This window comes from Leptodactylus fuscus, chromosome 4 (assembly GCF_031893055.1).
Source record: "Leptodactylus fuscus isolate aLepFus1 chromosome 4, aLepFus1.hap2, whole genome shotgun sequence".
Lineage (NCBI taxonomy): Eukaryota > Metazoa > Chordata > Amphibia > Anura > Leptodactylidae > Leptodactylus > Leptodactylus fuscus.
In genome coordinates this window covers 187870695-187887799 of record NC_134268.1, presented here as the reverse complement: position 1 = coordinate 187887799, position 17105 = coordinate 187870695, and the positions used below count along the sequence as shown (strand labels likewise).

The 17105-nt window shown below is 44.7% G+C and overlaps 1 protein-coding gene across 4 annotated transcripts in view; it reads left to right on the top strand.

The window, feature by feature from the left end:
- Positions 1-16852, top strand: part of PRKAG2 (protein kinase AMP-activated non-catalytic subunit gamma 2) — a 186854-nt gene extending 170002 nt beyond the window's left edge. For all 4 annotated transcript variants that reach the window (XM_075271535.1, XM_075271534.1, XM_075271537.1 and 1 more), the window contains 7 exons: positions 553-607; positions 1707-1833; positions 4782-4947; positions 5901-5938; positions 13308-13454; positions 14141-14234; positions 15396-16852. In XM_075271535.1, the coding sequence (XP_075127636.1) occupies positions 553-607; positions 1707-1833; positions 4782-4947; positions 5901-5938; positions 13308-13454; positions 14141-14234; positions 15396-15427 (659 nt within the window). In that variant the 3' untranslated portion in view covers positions 15428-16852. The remainder of the gene's footprint in view (positions 1-552; positions 608-1706; positions 1834-4781; positions 4948-5900; positions 5939-13307; positions 13455-14140; positions 14235-15395) is intronic.
- Positions 16853-17105: the final 253 nt, after the last annotated feature.

The window sequence follows — 17105 nt, the reverse complement described above, 5'->3', positions numbered from 1 at the left end:
TGCGGTGGAGGCCGTGATTTCTGGCACTTGTCTGTCCTGCAGCTGCTCAGACTCTGAATCACATGACTGACTCCATTTCTACTGAAGGCACTATGGCCGATGTCTGTGCGGAGTAGGTGGAGCACAGACGTGGAGTGGCTTCAGAGATGACTGAGGAATCAGAGTTCTGGCAGCCACAAGACAACAGGCTGTACATTGGTAGTAAAGAATAACCAGTGCCGGTAATGCACCGACTAACTTTTACGCCCCAAATAACCCCTTTAATGATCTCTTAGTGCAGTTGGGTCCTATGAGGGGGGGGGAGGCTCCTGCTTCAGCCGGTTGTCACACAGCCAACCACAAAACTGTAAGGAGGAAGAGGGGGGGATATGATAGAGCTCTAAATACTAAGGATTTCTATAGATCCATATTCAACTGTAATGCAGCAGAAGTACCAAGGGCAAGGCTTGGCTTCTATATGTTCTGTTTTGTGTTCCTTTATTAAACGGTGTATTCTTATACTAGAACCATGAATTGTGTGTGACAATATTTCTAACGTTACTGTTTCTACAGAATTGTATTTACAAGAAACCTTCAAGCCCTTGGTGAATATAACTCCAGATGCAAGGTAGGGATATAGAGTGATAGGTTTGTTAGAAAGCAGATGTCCGCAAGGCTACGCACGCTATAATTCAGTGGCTTTTATAGGTGCACTTCTTACACCAAACCTCTACAGTGTCCATGATGCTGGTATCCCACACGTACCGCTTCTGTGACTACCTCGATGAATGCAATTTTTTTTTTTTTTTTCTCTTCTGTTTGGGTTATCAATCTGTTTATGCTCTTAAGCAAAAGTGTGACTCGAGTAAGGAGCTTTTATGAACTTGGTAAAAATCCAAATTCCAACATGAAGAAAAGTAATTTAGGATTATTATACCTAGTTGAGGGATCTGGAGTTCTGTACCAGCCAGCTCTGCCCCTCCAACGGTTGGTTCACAAAGGAGTGGGACTTGCAGGACTGCAGCCCATGAGAATTGCAGACTGGCACCCGCTATCCCAGGAAGGGCCACAAAGTAGAGCTTTGTAGCCAGTGTGTTAAATAAAGGCCCATGGCTTATATGCTTCTTGCCCTTTGGGAGGTTTTTGGTGTGGCTGTTTTTTTTTTTTTTTGTTTTTTTTACAACCCTTTAAGTCCGTTCAGAATTGTGGACTGCAAAACAAGATTGGGCTTTCCAGTTTGCCTGGAAATCTTAAAGGGGCCTATGGGTGGGGTAAACTAATAATTTAGAACAGTCCTACTGTTGGATGTGTTATTTAGCCAGTTCCCCCCTATGTCCCTGAATGGCCCAGTTTTCTGACTCTATCCCTTCTGTTACAGTTTGGGGGAACGTAAGACTGGCATTCTCTATGCCAGTCCTAATCATTTCCTTTCTTGGCATAAGACACTGCAGCCTCGTAAGAATTCTTGGAAGGTTCTATGAACTTTAAATGGGACCTTTCATGTCCTAGATGTGCAGTACTACATAATGCTACAAAGCCGAAAGTGTGCTGAATTCTTTGCACTGTTGGCTTTCCTGATATGTTCCCTAAGGCTGGAGATATTGGTGCTTTTAGTTTTTGCACCCTTCCCCCTTTTTACCTCCAAAAGACTAGTGAAACTGTAAACTGTCACCATCATGATGATGGGTCCACTGTAACTTCATATAACCCTTGTCTTTCTCCCCCAGCTTGTACGATGCGGTGTACTCTCTCATCAAAAACAAAATTCACCGGTTACCCGTCATCGACCCAGTCAGCGGGAATGCACTTTATATTCTTACTCACAAGCGAATCCTCAAGTTTCTTCAGCTTTTTGTAAGTAAGGAGGGTAGAAATGTTTCTTTCCCTTGTTATCGTCTATTTATAAGTAGGAACCATCTGCATTTGTGGCTTTAAACGTCATTGTGTGGACAACCGTAGCTCAGCTGGAAACCTCTCTGCCCTCTCATAGACTTGACGTTAAGTGTCCTGGGAATCCACTGGAGCTCCAGAAAATGCTTTCGCATAGTTGTTCTACTTGGAACAAGAATGGCCTAAATTAATAGACTCTCCCAACCATTTTACTGTTCATATATAGCTCTTAAGCTACATCGAACCGGAGTAACTTTGTAGGATAGTCTGATCTTAACATTTATGGCACACGCGTAGGATGTCGGAAAGGTACAGGTCCTGAAGTTGGGGGCCCATATTTACCTCCAAAACCAGGATCCCTCCTCAAATCTGGTGGTTTCGGGGCAACACGGTGGCTCAGTGGTTAGCACTGCAGCCTTGCAGTGCTGGAGTCTTGGGTTTGAATCCCGCCAGGAGCATAGTCTGCAAGGAGTTTGTATGTTCTCCCCGTGTTTGTGTGGATTTCCTCCCATTCTACAAAAGACCTACTGATAGGAAAAAAATGAAAATGTACATTGTGATCCCTATATGGTGCTCCCAATCTACATTGTGTCTCCCAGAGAAGTAAATGGAGATGGTCACACATGCTGGTTGTAACAGCCAGCAAGTACCTCGCCACATGGGACTGGGGTTGGGATACCTGCATTGTGGGGATAGATGTGGGGCTCAGAGGCGAGACCTGCATCTATCAGAGACTTAGACATTTTTGGCATACACATAGATGTGTTTAGGATCAGAATAACACCATTAAAGGGTTTTTATGGGACTATATTGATTGATGTGTCCTCTTCACCACTTAGTACAGTGCTTTACATTGCATAGTGGTTGTGCTTGATATTGCAGCTCAGTCCCATTCATTTCAATGGGACTGAGCTGCAGCATGCCCATTAGACAACTAAACGTGCAGTCTTTCTGAGAAGAGGAAGCGGAGCTTGCTATATTTTTCCTTAATAACCCCTGGGTTACCCAGAGCAAGTAAAACTTCCTTTGTGGAGGGGTAGTCATAACAAAATCAAAAACCCTAAAGCTGGCTATGACTATTTCATCCTGCCATGCCAGTATTGTGGAACGGTGAGGAGAATGGGAGCCATTCTGCAATGGAGTAGTCTTTGGCTCTGTCGTCTTTCTGTCTGCCCCCTTTATGACTGATCCCGCCACCAGAGCAGTTTTTCCCTCTCTGAATAAACCCTTTAACTACATTGCAATACGGCCTGTATCACTGCCCCGCGCTGCACTTACAATTCTGCTGGTTGTACTTTGGCAGGCAGTGAAAAAGGATTGCTTTATGGAGGATGAGGTTACATGGGATGCCAAAATATCCATTAGGTAAACAATTACATCAATTAAAATAGTGAGTGTGGTATTTTTAGCCCAAATCCCTGTTTTATCCATCAATTTATGTCTTCCTTGTCCTGTTCTCAGCACTGCAGGCTCTGTGCCATACCATCTGTAAGACTGGAGATGTTCCACGAGCACTTTGCTTCTCTTTATCATCTTTATAGTATTATACATGGATCTTGAGTACGACAAGGATTGGGATACATTGAATGTTTAGTGGATGATGTCCTGTCGTTCAGTTTTTGTCAGAATAAAGCGGCCTCAATAATTACTATCCTATGAAAGAAGAGGTGCAGATCACAGGGAATTGCTGTACCCACAGTCTTTTATGGCAGGTTTAATACTATTAACCTGTTAAACACTACTATTAAAGAGGAATGACCAACACTGATTTAAGTGGGAACTATCACAAAGAAAACCCCAAAGTATTGTTCACCCCACTGTTCCCGTTCTAATGCTTCCCAGTCAACTTAGATGTCCTAGGCCCTATAAATCTTGCATTTTATGCTCTGAGCTCATGAAGGGGTGGCTTCATACACAGTAATGTTTTGTGGGGGGGGATATTTATAAGGGAGCATCATGTTTTATAGCAGGGTTTTTTTTGCGTGGGTTTTTTTTTTTTTTCCTCCCACCTTTGTCCATTACACATCTGTGAAGCGCCGGTTTTGGAAATTGCAGTAAAGACTGTGGTGCAGACACGCCACAAAGTGGACGTGAGATTTGCTAGAATCCGATCCACTTTGCACTTACTGTAAAACGCCGTGAGCAAATCGCGGCGTTTATGTCCCATGGGGACAAGTCCGGAGTGTCTTGAAAAGGAATGAGAAATATAATTGAAGCTCTTAGGATCCCTTTAAACACAAGGGAAATGTCTATCAGTCAGACACAATTTTTTTTTTTTTTTTGTAGGTACCATGTCGGAATAGACTTGTAACTTCTAAGGCCTTCGGCAGAGCAGACTGCGCATGCCCACAGGACATGAGAAAATGGCCATTTACAATACTGTGCAAGCGGCCATTTTCTCGTGGCCTGTGGGCATGCACAGTCTGCTCTGCCCGAGGCCTTAGAAGTTACAAGCCACGACCGGAAGAGGAGGTGGCGCTGGAAAGAGTTCTCTTGCAGCATTGTGGACACTCCCAGTGCTGTATGAGCGCTTGGGCCCGCCCCTAGTGCTGCATGAGGGCTAATTTACATACCGAGAGAAACCGGGATTGTAGGCGAACGGCGGCGCAGAGAAGACGACGAAAGGTAGGAGACTACTAGCCTTTCTTAAGGCTATTCTGACGTGGTACCTACAAAAAATTGTCTGACTGATAGGATCCCTTTAATCTCTACCCCCAGCAAAATCTACAACAAAAAAAAAAGCTGTGTTTCTGCAACATGCAGCCCTTAGCCTTAAAGAAAATCCTATACTTGCTCACCCTGGCTAACCAGGGATTTTTTTTATTTTTTGCCCCCTTAAAGTATCTAGGGATCAGTCATCTGAATTACCAGATAAGACTATGGTGTCATCTTCATGTACTTGCTCCTTACAGGTGTCAGAAATGCCAAAGCCTGCCTTCATGAAGAAAAACCTAGAGGAACTTGGGATAGGGACGTACCACAACATTGCCTTCATACATCCCCACACTCCCATCATCAAAGCTTTGAATATATTTGTGGAACGACGGGTCTCTGCGTTGCCGGTTGTGGATGAGTCGGGTAAGTTCTTATTCGTATATGCTCATTATTACATTGTATTGTCACATGATAATTATAGGTTATACGTTGAATTATTGTGTTCTTGTTATTCTTAGTCTGTGTGCCAGTCATTTTCCGCGTATTGCATTCCATTAATATCTGTGGTAGAAATGACCAGTTCACGACTGGTTTTGATTTTTCTCATTGTACCAATGAAAAATTAACCACTAAAGGAGTTGTCCAGAAACTGCTCGTCTACAGCTGTAAATATATGGCCAGTGGGAGTCACAGGCAGCCCCCTCGCCGAGGAGCTATACAGGGTTGCTTCCATTGGCTGGATACATAACCTGGGGAAGAAGTGGTTGTGTCAAGTCCCTGTGTAACTGCTGGGTGCTAGTCGATGAGATCTGAGCTGCAGTACTGGCACCTTACAAGTACGCAGGGACCAGAGCCAACAGCTTCCGACCCAGTACTGTGTATATTATGGGATTTGGAAGCAACCTCATACAGCTGAGCAGTGCAGTGGCCACCTCTCTGCTCCCCCATCCCCCAATTATATATTTATTGCCTATCCTAAGGGTGGATCATAAAAAGTAATTCCTAGGGAGGGGGCAACATGGTGGCTCAGTGGTACGCACTGCAGCTTTGCAGCGCTGGAGTCCTGGGTTCCAATCCTGCATTCTGCAAGGGGTTTGTATGTTCTCCCCGTGTTTGCATGGATTTCCTCCCACACTCCAAAGACATACTGATAGGAAAAAAAAAAATTACATTGTGGGCCCTATATGGGACTCGCAATCTACATTTAAAAAAAAATATTAGTTCCTAGACAACCTCTAACCATAAAGCAGCATTAACCCCAACCTATTTACTGCATCAGGGAAGTAACATGGTAATGAGGTGTTATATGTCCATGTGGTGAGACTATAGACTTGTTCATTGTGCTTAAATAATGGTTTTTATTTATTTCATTTCAGGGAAAGTGGTGGATATTTATTCCAAGTTTGATGTCATTGTAAGTATATCTCGTCTCAGTTATTTCCTTCTATAATTCTTTAATTCCTCTGCTTCTATGGAAAGGTTTACTAGATGGATGGTTAGATATATAGATGGATAGCTCATAATAATAATAATAATAATAATAATATAATTATATATTTTTTTTTTTTTTTCCCCCCAAACTAGTCAGTTTTTTTCCAAATTTTTGACTACCTCAATATACTATTGTACAGTACCTGTACCTAGTACTCACTTTTCACCCTGAAGACCTCTACCACTTTGTGTACCACCCACAGCCTGGGTAAAATCATTTACAGGAATACTAATAGTTAGAGATGAGCGAACAGTGTTCTATCGAACACATGTTCGATCGGATATCAGGGTGTTCGCCATGTTCGAATCGAATCGAACACCACGTGGTAAAGTGCGCCAAAATTCGATTCCCCTCCCACCTTCCCTGGCGCCTTTTTTGCACCAATAACAGCGCAGGGGAGGTGGGACAGGAACTACGACACTGGGGGCATTGAAAAAAATTGGAAAAAGTCATTGGCTGCCGAAATCAGGTGACCTCCATTTTAGACGAATAGTGGATTTCAAATCCGGGTCATATGAGAATGTGAACTTTGTGACTATGAGACAGGGATAGCTGTACAGGCAGGGATAGCTAGGGATAACCTTTATTTAGGGGGGAATGTTATTAAAAATAACTTTTTGGGGCTCTATCGGGTGTGTAATTGTGATTTTTGTGAGATAAACTTTTTCCCATAGGGATGCATTGGCCAGCGCTGATTGGCCGAATTCCGTACTCTGGCCAATCAGTGCTGGCCAATGCATTCTATTAGCTTGATGAAGCAGAGTGTGCACAAGGGTTCAAGCGCACCCTCGGCTCTGATGTAGCAGAGCCGAGGCTGCACAAGGGTTCAAGCGCACCCTCGGCTCTGATGTAGGAGAGCCGAGGGTGCACTTGAACCCTTGTGCACCCTCAGCTCTGCTACATCAGAGCCGAGGGTGCGCTTGAACCCTTGTGCACACTCTGCTTCATCAAGCTAATAGAATGCATTGGCCAGCGCTGATTGGCCAATGTATTCTATTAGCCTGATGAAGTAGAGCTGAATGTGTGTGCTAAGCACACACATTCAGCTCTACTTCATCGGGCTAATAGAATGCATTGGCCAGCGCTGATTGGCCAGAGTACGGAACTCGACCAATCAGCGCTGGCTCTGCTGGAGGAGGCGGAGTCTAAGATCGCTCCACACCAGTCTCCATTCAGGTCCGACCTTAGACTCCGCCTCCTCCGGCAGAGCCAGCGCTGATTGGCCGAAGGCTGGCCAATGCATTCCTATGCGAATGCAGAGACTTAGCAGTGCTGAGTCAGTTTTGCTCAACTACACATCTGATGCACACTCGGCACTGCTACATCAGATGTAGCAATCTGATGTAGCAGAGCCGAGGGTGCACTAGAACCCCTGTGCAAACTCAGTTCACGCTAATAGAATGCATTGGCCAGCGCTGATTGGCCAATGCATTCTATTAGCCCGATGAAGTAGAGCTGAATGTGTGTGCTAAGCACACACATTCAGCACTGCTTCATCAAGCCAATACAATGCATTAGCCAGTGCTGATTGGCCAGAGTACGGAATTCGGCCAATCAGCGCTGGCTCTGCTGGAGGAGGCGGAGTCTAAGGTCGCTCCACACCAGTCTCCATTCAGGTCCGACCTTAGACTCCGCCTCCTCCGGCAGAGCCAGCGCTGATTGGCCGAAGGCTGGCCAATGCATTCCTATGCGAATGCATACTTAGCAGTGCTGAGTCAGTTTTGCTCAACTACACATCTGATGCACACTCGGCACTGCTACATCAGATGTAGCAATCTGATGTAGCAGAGCCGAGGGTGCACTAGAACCCCTGTGCAAACTCAGTTCACGCTAATAGAATGCATTGGCCAGCGCTGATTGGCCAATGCATTCTATTAGCCCGATGAAGTAGAGCTGAATGTGTGTGCTAAGCACACACATTCAGCACTGCTTCATCAAGCCAATACAATGCATTAGCCAGTGCTGATTGGCCAGAGTACGGAATTCGGCCAATCAGCGCTGGCTCTGCTGGAGGAGGCGGAGTCTAAGGTCGGACCTGAATGGAGACTGGTGTGGAGCGATCTTAGACTCCGCCTCCTCCAGCAGAGCCAGCGCTGATTGGTCGAGTTCCGTACTCTGGCCAATCAGCGCTGGCCAATGCATTCTATTAGCCCGATGAAGTAGAGCTGAATGTGTGTGCTTAGCACACACATTCAGCTCTACTTCATCAGGCTAATAGAATACATTGGCCAATCAGCGCTGGCCAATGCATTCTATTAGCTTGATGAAGCAGAGTGTGCACAAGGGTTCAAGCGCACCCTCGGCTCTGATGTAGCAGAGCTGAGGGTGCACAAGGGTTCAAGTGCACCCTCGGCTCTCCTACATCAGAGCCGAGGGTGCGCTTGAACCCTTGTGCACACTCTGCTTCATCAAGCTAATAGAATGCATTGGCCAGAGTACGGAATTCGGCCAATCAGCGCTGGCCAATGCATTCTATTAGCCCGATGAAGTAGAGCTGAATGTGTGTGCTAAGCACACACATTCAGCACTGCTTCATCACGCCAATACAATGCATTAGCCAGTGCTGATTGGCCAGAGTACGGAATTCGGCCAATCAGCGCTGGCTCTGCTGGAGGAGGCGGAGTCTAAGATCGCTCCACACAGTCTCCATTCAGGTCCGACCTTAGACTCCGCCTCCTCCAGCAGAGCCAGCGCTGATTGGTCGAGTTCCGTACTCTGGCCAATCAGCGCTGGCCAATGCATTCTATTAGCCCGATGAAGTAGAGCTGAATGTGTGTGCTTAGCACACACATTCAGCTCTACTTCATCGGGCTAATAGAATGCATTGGCCAGCGCTGATTGGCCGAATTCCGTACTCTGGCCAATCAGCACTGGCTAATGCATTGTATTGGCTTGATGAAGCAGTGCTGAATGTGTGTGCTTAGCACACACATTCAGCTCTACTTCATCGGGCTAATAGAATGCATTGGCCAATCAGCGCTGGCCAATGCATTCTATTAGCGTGAACTGAGTTTGCACAGGGGTTCTAGTGCACCCTCGGCTCTGCTACATCAGATTGCTACATCTGATGTAGCAGTGCCGAGTGTGCATCAGATGTGTAGTTGAGCAAAACTGACTCAGCACTGCTAAGTCTGCATTCGCATAGGAATGCATTGGCCAGCCTTCGGCCAATCAGCGCTGGCTCTGCCGGAGGAGGCGGAGTCTAAGGTCGGACCTGAATGGAGACTGGTGTGGAGCGACCTTAGACTCCGCCTCCTCCAGCAGAGCCAGCGCTGATTGGCCGAATTCCGTACTCTGGCCAATCAGCACTGGCTAATGCATTGTATTGGCTTGATGAAGCAGTGCTGAATGTGTGTGCTTAGCACACACATTCAGCTCTACTTCATCGGGCTAATAGAATGCATTGGCCAGCGCTGATTGGCCGAATTCCGTACTCTGGCCAATCAGCACTGGCTAATGCATTGTATTGGCTTGATGAAGCAGTGCTGAATGTGTGTGCTTAGCACACACATTCAGCTCTACTTCATCGGGCTAATAGAATGCATTGGCCAATCAGCGCTGGCCAATGCATTCTATTAGCGTGAACTGAGTTTGCACAGGGGTTCTAGTGCACCCTCGGCTCTGCTACATCAGATTGCTACATCTGATGTAGCAGTGCCGAGTGTGCATCAGATGTGTAGTTGAGCAAAACTGACTCAGCACTGCTAAGTCTCTGCATTCGCATAGGAATGCATTGGCCAGCCTTCGGCCAATCAGCGCTGGCTCTGCCGGAGGAGGCGGAGTCTAAGGTCGGACCTGAATGGAGACTGGTGTGGAGCGATCTTAGACTCCGCCTCCTCCAGCAGAGCCAGCGCTGATTGGTCGAGTTCCGTACTCTGGCCAATCAGCACTGGCCAATGCATTTCTATGGGGAAAAGTTAGCTTGCGAAAATCGCAAACTGACAGGGATTTCCATGAAATAAAGTGACTTTTATGCCCCCAGACATGCTTCCCCTGCTGTCCCAGTGTCATTCCAGGGTGTTGGTATCATTTCCTGGGGTGTCATAGTGGACTTGGTGACCCTCCAGACACGAATTTGGGTTTCCCCCTTAACGAGTTTATGTTCCCCATAGACTATAATGGGGTTCGAAACCCATTCGAACACTCGAACAGTGAGCGGCTGTTCGAATCGAATTTCGAACCTCGAACATTTTAGTGTTCGCTCATCTCTACTAATAGTAAAACTTGCGCTCTGTAATATCTAGTGCAGGCCTTAGGGGGCAGTGCAAGACACAGGAATTGGAAGAAAATTCCTATGTATTGCACTGACCATCCAGGTCTGGCGCTAGATCGAACACTGTTAAAGAGTTCAGCGAATTCAGCGCACTGTCGGCTTTCCTGATCTGTGCCCGGTGTACAGAGCTTACAGTGCCGGTACCGTAGTGCTCTATGGTCAGAAGGGCGTTTCTGACCATTAGCCAGAGACGTCCTTCTGCCTCGCGGCGCCTATCGCGCTGTGCTGTGGAGCGGGGAGGAACGCCCCCTGACGCGCACTGTCAGCTTTCCAGCAGTATATAACACTGCATGTGCCCAAAAGTGGTGAAAGGTCCTCTTTAACCTTTTATACACCGATTTCCCCCCCCCCCCCACCCTCTGATCTCAGCTATACCATTGATTCCAATGCTCCCCCATGCCTGCTGCAGCCATTCACATTAGTCAGCTGCAGTAGTTACACCATAACCTCTGTAGCAATGACTTAACCAACTACTATATGTGACTACTGAGGTCATTGATGGGCTGCAGCAGCCGACTGGTGACATCACTGGTGCATTAGAATCTGGGACTAGCAGAGAGGACTGAGTGCATCAATAAATGACATAACACCCCCCCCCCCTTACCCTCCCTGTATATCTAGTCAGAGCTAGAATTACAACACATGTCCGCTCACACCAGAGGCTTGGAGATTCCTTTGGTCACTGAATGTGCTCCTCACACCCTCTATTACACGGCTGCTTTCAATACATAACCAAAATTCTTGGTAGCTTTGTCCCAAACATAGGCTATCTGACCTAACAACATAGCTCTAGCAGTATAACAGCCCATAATGCACTGCTGTCTAGTAACATGAAAGCTGCAGCGCTGTCAATTGACAGGGTTTGTCTTAAAAAACGGTAAATAAAGGTTTTATTGGCCGGTCAAAGTTTTTATTTGCTTTACTCTTACTGTCCTGTTTGATGGGACATATCCTTTAAGTAACTTTGTGTAATAAATTCCAAATTTCTGAGATTACTGCCCCTTGACGATCAGCACAGGCCCCCCTTCAGCAAACCACTGATAGGGCAGTTGTGGCCAAGTAAGTATTTTCAGTGCAGGAGAAATGTTTCATGGAGACCATTCAGGTGAAAGGTTTTCTATGTTATTGGTCTGCTCTGGTCCACCAGCATGGGAGATGGCCATGCAGAGAGGCGTCCTGAGAACCACCCCCCCCCCCCCCCCCAAATCTGACTGCAAGGCCGCCCTTCTGACAGTGCAGATCCGGATATCTGTGCCGAAACTCTTGGCACAGATATCTGGCATAAGCTGACCATGCCCTGAATTGACTTGGTACTCTCAGCCTTTTAGCGGTATATAACACTGCTAATGTCCAAACATATGACATGTCCTCTTTAAGAGCGGAGTCCCCTTTTAATAATCGGCACTAAGTTTATCTCCCCCAGTGGGGAAGTGTTTTCTGGTAATGTGCACTTGCTAGAATAATTGGCCTATTTAAAGACATGTCACACCTTCTCGCTGTGCACGTTTTCACAAGAATTAGCACCTAGCAGTGTAATATATATCTATACCACCAGTGACAATCACTACAAGGTTGAAAACTTGGGTTAAAGGGATTAAAATAGAATAATCCTCAAGTGAGCTGCTTGGATACGTCATGTATGCTGTAAATATAGAAAGCTCTGGGGACCAATGGCTGTTATACTGTGCACCAATCACTGCCTGTATTGTGTGCTCCTGTCTTTTCATGTGTTGGGGTAGTTAATAGTATTCAAAATACATATATTATAATCTGTTGGTTGCTTTAAAATATAATATTTTCTTGGAATTTTCCTAAAAATTAGCTCATTACAGCAACTCCCAACAATAAGCTGTCATAAGCAGCAAATGTTGAAATTCCCTGCAGCGCCACCACAGGTTATATACAGAAATACATGGTTATTCTGGCTAATTAAAGAGGTATTTTTCAAGGGTTTTTCCAGGCTAAAAAAAATACTGATGTATCCAAAGAATAGATCAGCAATCCTAGATTATTGGGGTTCTGGCACAGAGAATTGAGCAGAACGTAAACAGCGCTGTTCCCTGTGTAGTGGCTGATCTGAGTCACTGCAGCTTAGCTCCCATTGAAATGAATAGAAGCTGCTGTGCAGTACCTGGTGTGGCCACTATACTAAAGCAGGCAGAGCTGTCCCTTCCTCTGTGCCAGCTGCTCATATAGCTAATAGCCAATCTACTATTGATGATGACCGATTGGACAATATATTGGTCCAGAAAACCCCTTTACAAGGACAACCTCTATCTGTTCACATCACTGTAGAGTCTGAATAGAGATACAGAACCAGGTTCAGATCCTAGTGATGCAAATGTTTTAGCAAGATGGGGTAACCATCTATGGCTACGTCCACATCTATGAGTGTCTGTCTGAAGACTCTCGCGGTGTGCTTTAAGAATTACCAGACCAACAATTCCTACAAGTCCGGCAGTTGCAGTTGTAAAGAACGGACCCCTGACTGATCCCATTCTAGTTAGTAGGGTCTGTCTGGCTCTATGTAGCCTGTCCATTGTTCTGGTCCGTTAACGGTCAGTGTGAACATGGCATCAGTTGGCTTTTCACAATAAGTTTTGTAAACTTCTCCTTTTACACCATCTGTGTCCTGTCTTTATAAGATGGAGGATGACTTCCAAGCTAGTAAAGGTTCATGCTATTTCCCTGTATGTAATATTATTTCCCATGTGGTTTAGTCCCCAAGCTTCACATTATATTGTGTGAACTCTACCAATAATCCAACACTGGCCCAGTGAATGAAACTGATCAGGGTGACACAATGAGAATACTGACATGTGAGTCCAATCCTCCGTGTGAACTAGGCTTTCCACACACTGGCTTCAGACCCAGGTAGATATATGGCTACAGGGAGTCAGTGTGTTAGTGTCTCCCCCTAGTGGTTCATACATGTATTGTATACAACTGGCTCCATTCTACCTTTATCTCCTCAAATTTACTGTACCTTTAATTGACATATACATAATTCATTTTCAGAACCTTGCTGCTGAGAAAACCTATAATAATTTAGACATCACCGTGACCCAGGCACTGGAACACCGCTCTCAGTATTTTGAAGGTGTAGTAAAATGCAGTAAGCTAGAAACACTGGAGACTATCGTGGACCGAATAGTCAAAGCCGAGGTAAGGACTTTGCACTCATTGTACTCTCTAAGGCAGGGCCCCCACGGGATGGAAACGTTGTGGGAAAAATTGCGGCGTTTTACAGTAAGAGAAAAGTTGATGGGATTCTAGCGAATCCTATATGCCCACTTTGTGGTAAAAACCACGATGCAGACATGCCGCAATTTCCAAAAACGCTGCGGTTTCCCCATAGATATAATTGTAACAGAAAGTCTGCAGAGGAAAACTCTGCAAACTTTGTCTAAAGCGCTGCGAGAATAACTGCAATGCGTTGCCGCCACATTTTTCCTGCAGCACTTTTTTGTCTCAGGACGTCCCGTGGGGCCTTAACCTAAGACTGGGGTCGTCAACCTTCGGTATTCCAGCTGCTGTGAAACTACAACTCCCAACATGCTCCATTCACTTCCATGGGAGTTTCAAGAACAGGAGAGCAAGTATGCATGCTGGGAGTTGTAGTTTTACAACAGCTGGAGTTCCGAAGATTGCCTAATCCTGCTCTAAGGGTTAAATAGCATTATTATTCAGTAACTGTTTTGTTCATGCCGTAACCAGATTATATCCAGTTGTCAATGTCGGTAACCTATTTGTGCTTAAAGGGGTTGTCGATAGATAGATAGATAGATAGATAGATAGATAGATAGATAATGTGTGATGTATTGTCATTTAATGTATGCTTTGTCTCCTAGGTACATAGACTGGTAGTTGTGAATGAAGCACATAGCATTGTTGGAATTATATCCCTCTCAGATATTCTACAAGCACTGGTGTTGTCTCCTGCAGGTGGGTAAATGATCTCCCCATTATACAATTGTTACAGTATTTTTGGCTATCGATTTATAATTTTTGCATTCAAGTTGTTGTTCAAGGGGAATTTGGGGGATTTTAAAAGGTTACCCTTAAGTAGGTAAAATTTAAAAATAAATAAATAAAAATCATTGCTCATTAAAGGGGGTTCTCGGACTCAATGGAGTTTTCATTCTCCGTTTGGGATCAATATGTGACCTATGGTGGTCCAAAAACTAGTGCAGTGGACAGGGAGCAAATAGAGGCTATACTATTAAGGCAGTAGGAGCAGGGCTGTATTTTCTGGCAACCACTGCTATATACAAGCACTCACTGTCCTCTATAGCACCAGATATCCTGTGGGTAGGTAATCAGTATGAAAACTTGTGGCCAGAAAACCTCTTTAGGGGGCATTCACACGGAGTAAAGTGGGGCTGATTCTGCCACGATAACTCGCAGCACAATCAGGTAAATGGTGGACCAGCCCTCTTGGAGGAATGGGCAGAAAACAGTCAGCGCTCACTCAGGTACAGGAATGGAGGAACTTTATTGCAAACTAAACTGTTTGGCACAACGCGTTTCGAACCCTTCCGGCTCTTTATCAAGTGCATGTAATCACCTAGGATAACAGAAATCAAAAGCCAGTAGAATCACTCAGGACACAGCTCCAAAAATAGGACCTCTTTCTTTGGCTGTAGCCAAGCTCTGATAAACACTCCCTTTGAATTCAATGGGTTCCGTTTTCCACGCGAACACATTGAAGTCAATGGGAGGCTTTTCATCAGTGCTGATTGCGCTGCGAGTTATCGTGGCAGAATCAGCTCCACTTTACTTCATGTGAATGCCCCCTTATATTCCCCTGACACTCACAGTCCCTCTTTGCTGCAGCAGTGGTTGTTGCAATGACTACATGCTGTACACCTGCAGGAAGTCTGGGGAGGACTATACTGAATTGTTGGGGTGCTGGTGAATTTGCAGTCAGTGGTTTTTTTCTTTGGGCAAGAAGCCTCTTTATTTGCTTTCTTTTGGTATTGTGGTTTTTCACCTTTTTAATATTATTGAAGTATGTCAGTGTCTGAATTTCATGAGAAAGAGAGAGATATTTTTATTATTTATATAATATATATTTTATGTTGGTCATGTTTTCATCTCTTACAGGTGCCAAAAGGAAGGAAAGCGAAGCGGACTGATCCTTATCCCACCCACCCCCTACCCCAAACCGATTTATCACATTTTCTTTAGAAAAAACTTGAATGATGTTTTTGTGTCAAACTTTTGCCTCAGAAACACGGACTATAACAGATGAGCAGAGGACTTCTGGAGAACGTGTAAAGCTCTGGAGAGTTGTATCCTGGCACAATGGTTTCCTCTTTGGCCATTTCTCAGTGTCACACAGGCAGGACGATATCAGATTGGGATACAGAAGAATAAAACATTGTTACTTAGGTCACTTTTTTTTTTTTTTTTTCCCCCCCTCTGGTTTGGCATATCAAAACCTCTACCTGCTTTCGGAAACCTTGACCTTTTTTGGGTTCTTGAAGAGTTTGATGCAGAGGCCTGGTCCTAGGCTAGTGTGCAGTGTATATAGTAATAAGACAGGAACCTCTCCCGAATGTAATGGACATGGCGGTGCAAAGTTTGACACTGTATTGAATGTGAATCTTAATGCGAATTCTAAACCGGTAACTGTTGGAAATACATGATGCAAGGTGCCAAAGACCACCCTAGCACCAAATCACTTGCTGTCCTCTTCCCCCATTACCTAGGCCAAGTTGTGTACAAAACCTGTAAGTGATTCCTGTTTAGCCCCCGTAGAACAATATGGTGGGGAGAGAGCAAGGTTCTCGCCTGTCTGTAGGACTATAAGGAATGTTTTCCTACATATATCTGGGCTGCAGCAATATACATCTAGACCGCGTAGCTGTATTTATAACTTTTCCTGCTCGTCCGAGCACAGAAATACTTATACTGTAATCTGACACGTGACTGAACCTCTCTATCCATCATTGCTATGTGTAGATACGATAACTCGTCCATCCCGCAATGATGACCTTACTACCAGTGTAATGTTCCACAGATATATACGAGACACTGAACAAAAAAATATATACAGTTATTTATTTTTTACATTCAATTTTTTGAGAAATTGCACCAAAACCGGTGAATACAAAATAATTTCACCATATCAATTAACTATTGATTGTTTATTAAGTGCGCATTGGTTTCTCATGGTCAGGGCTCCATGAAAAGGTTCTCTGACTTTTCTTGCAGCTTTGCTACAAAGACTGGTATATACTGTACTGTAATGTAAATACGTAGTTCTCGAGGGATAAAAGTGCCAGAGAAACTTATCTATATATAAATATATAAATATATTTTTTGTGTAAAATGTAAAACCTGTTTAAGTTTTTTTTTTTTTTTTGTTTTTTTTTTTCAAATGCAATTTTCCGTATGTTTTTCCGATGGGTTGGCAAAGAGTGTGTACACTTATGTTTTACTGTTAGGGAGAAGAAGGGTAAATGCCGTGCAGCTTGCAAATAATTTTAATGTGAAGTTCTGTTATGGCGGGTGCACATACTTTACACAGGGCAATAAAAAATGCATTGTTTATTGTATTGTCGCCTCTATCCTCTTTGATCCATGTTCTTGGATTAAGTATATTCATGATTACATTACTTGACCTACTGAAAATGTTATAATGGAAGTAACCTGGGTATATAGAAGTGTCTGGGTCCTTGGAGTGAAGGTGTGCCAAGATGGCAGACATGTGAAGAAAGGTATACAAGGCTACAGCAATGAGAAGACTAGTGCAATGACCAGAGCACTGATGATACAATTTCATGGTTACACATCTCCGAAGTGGAAGAC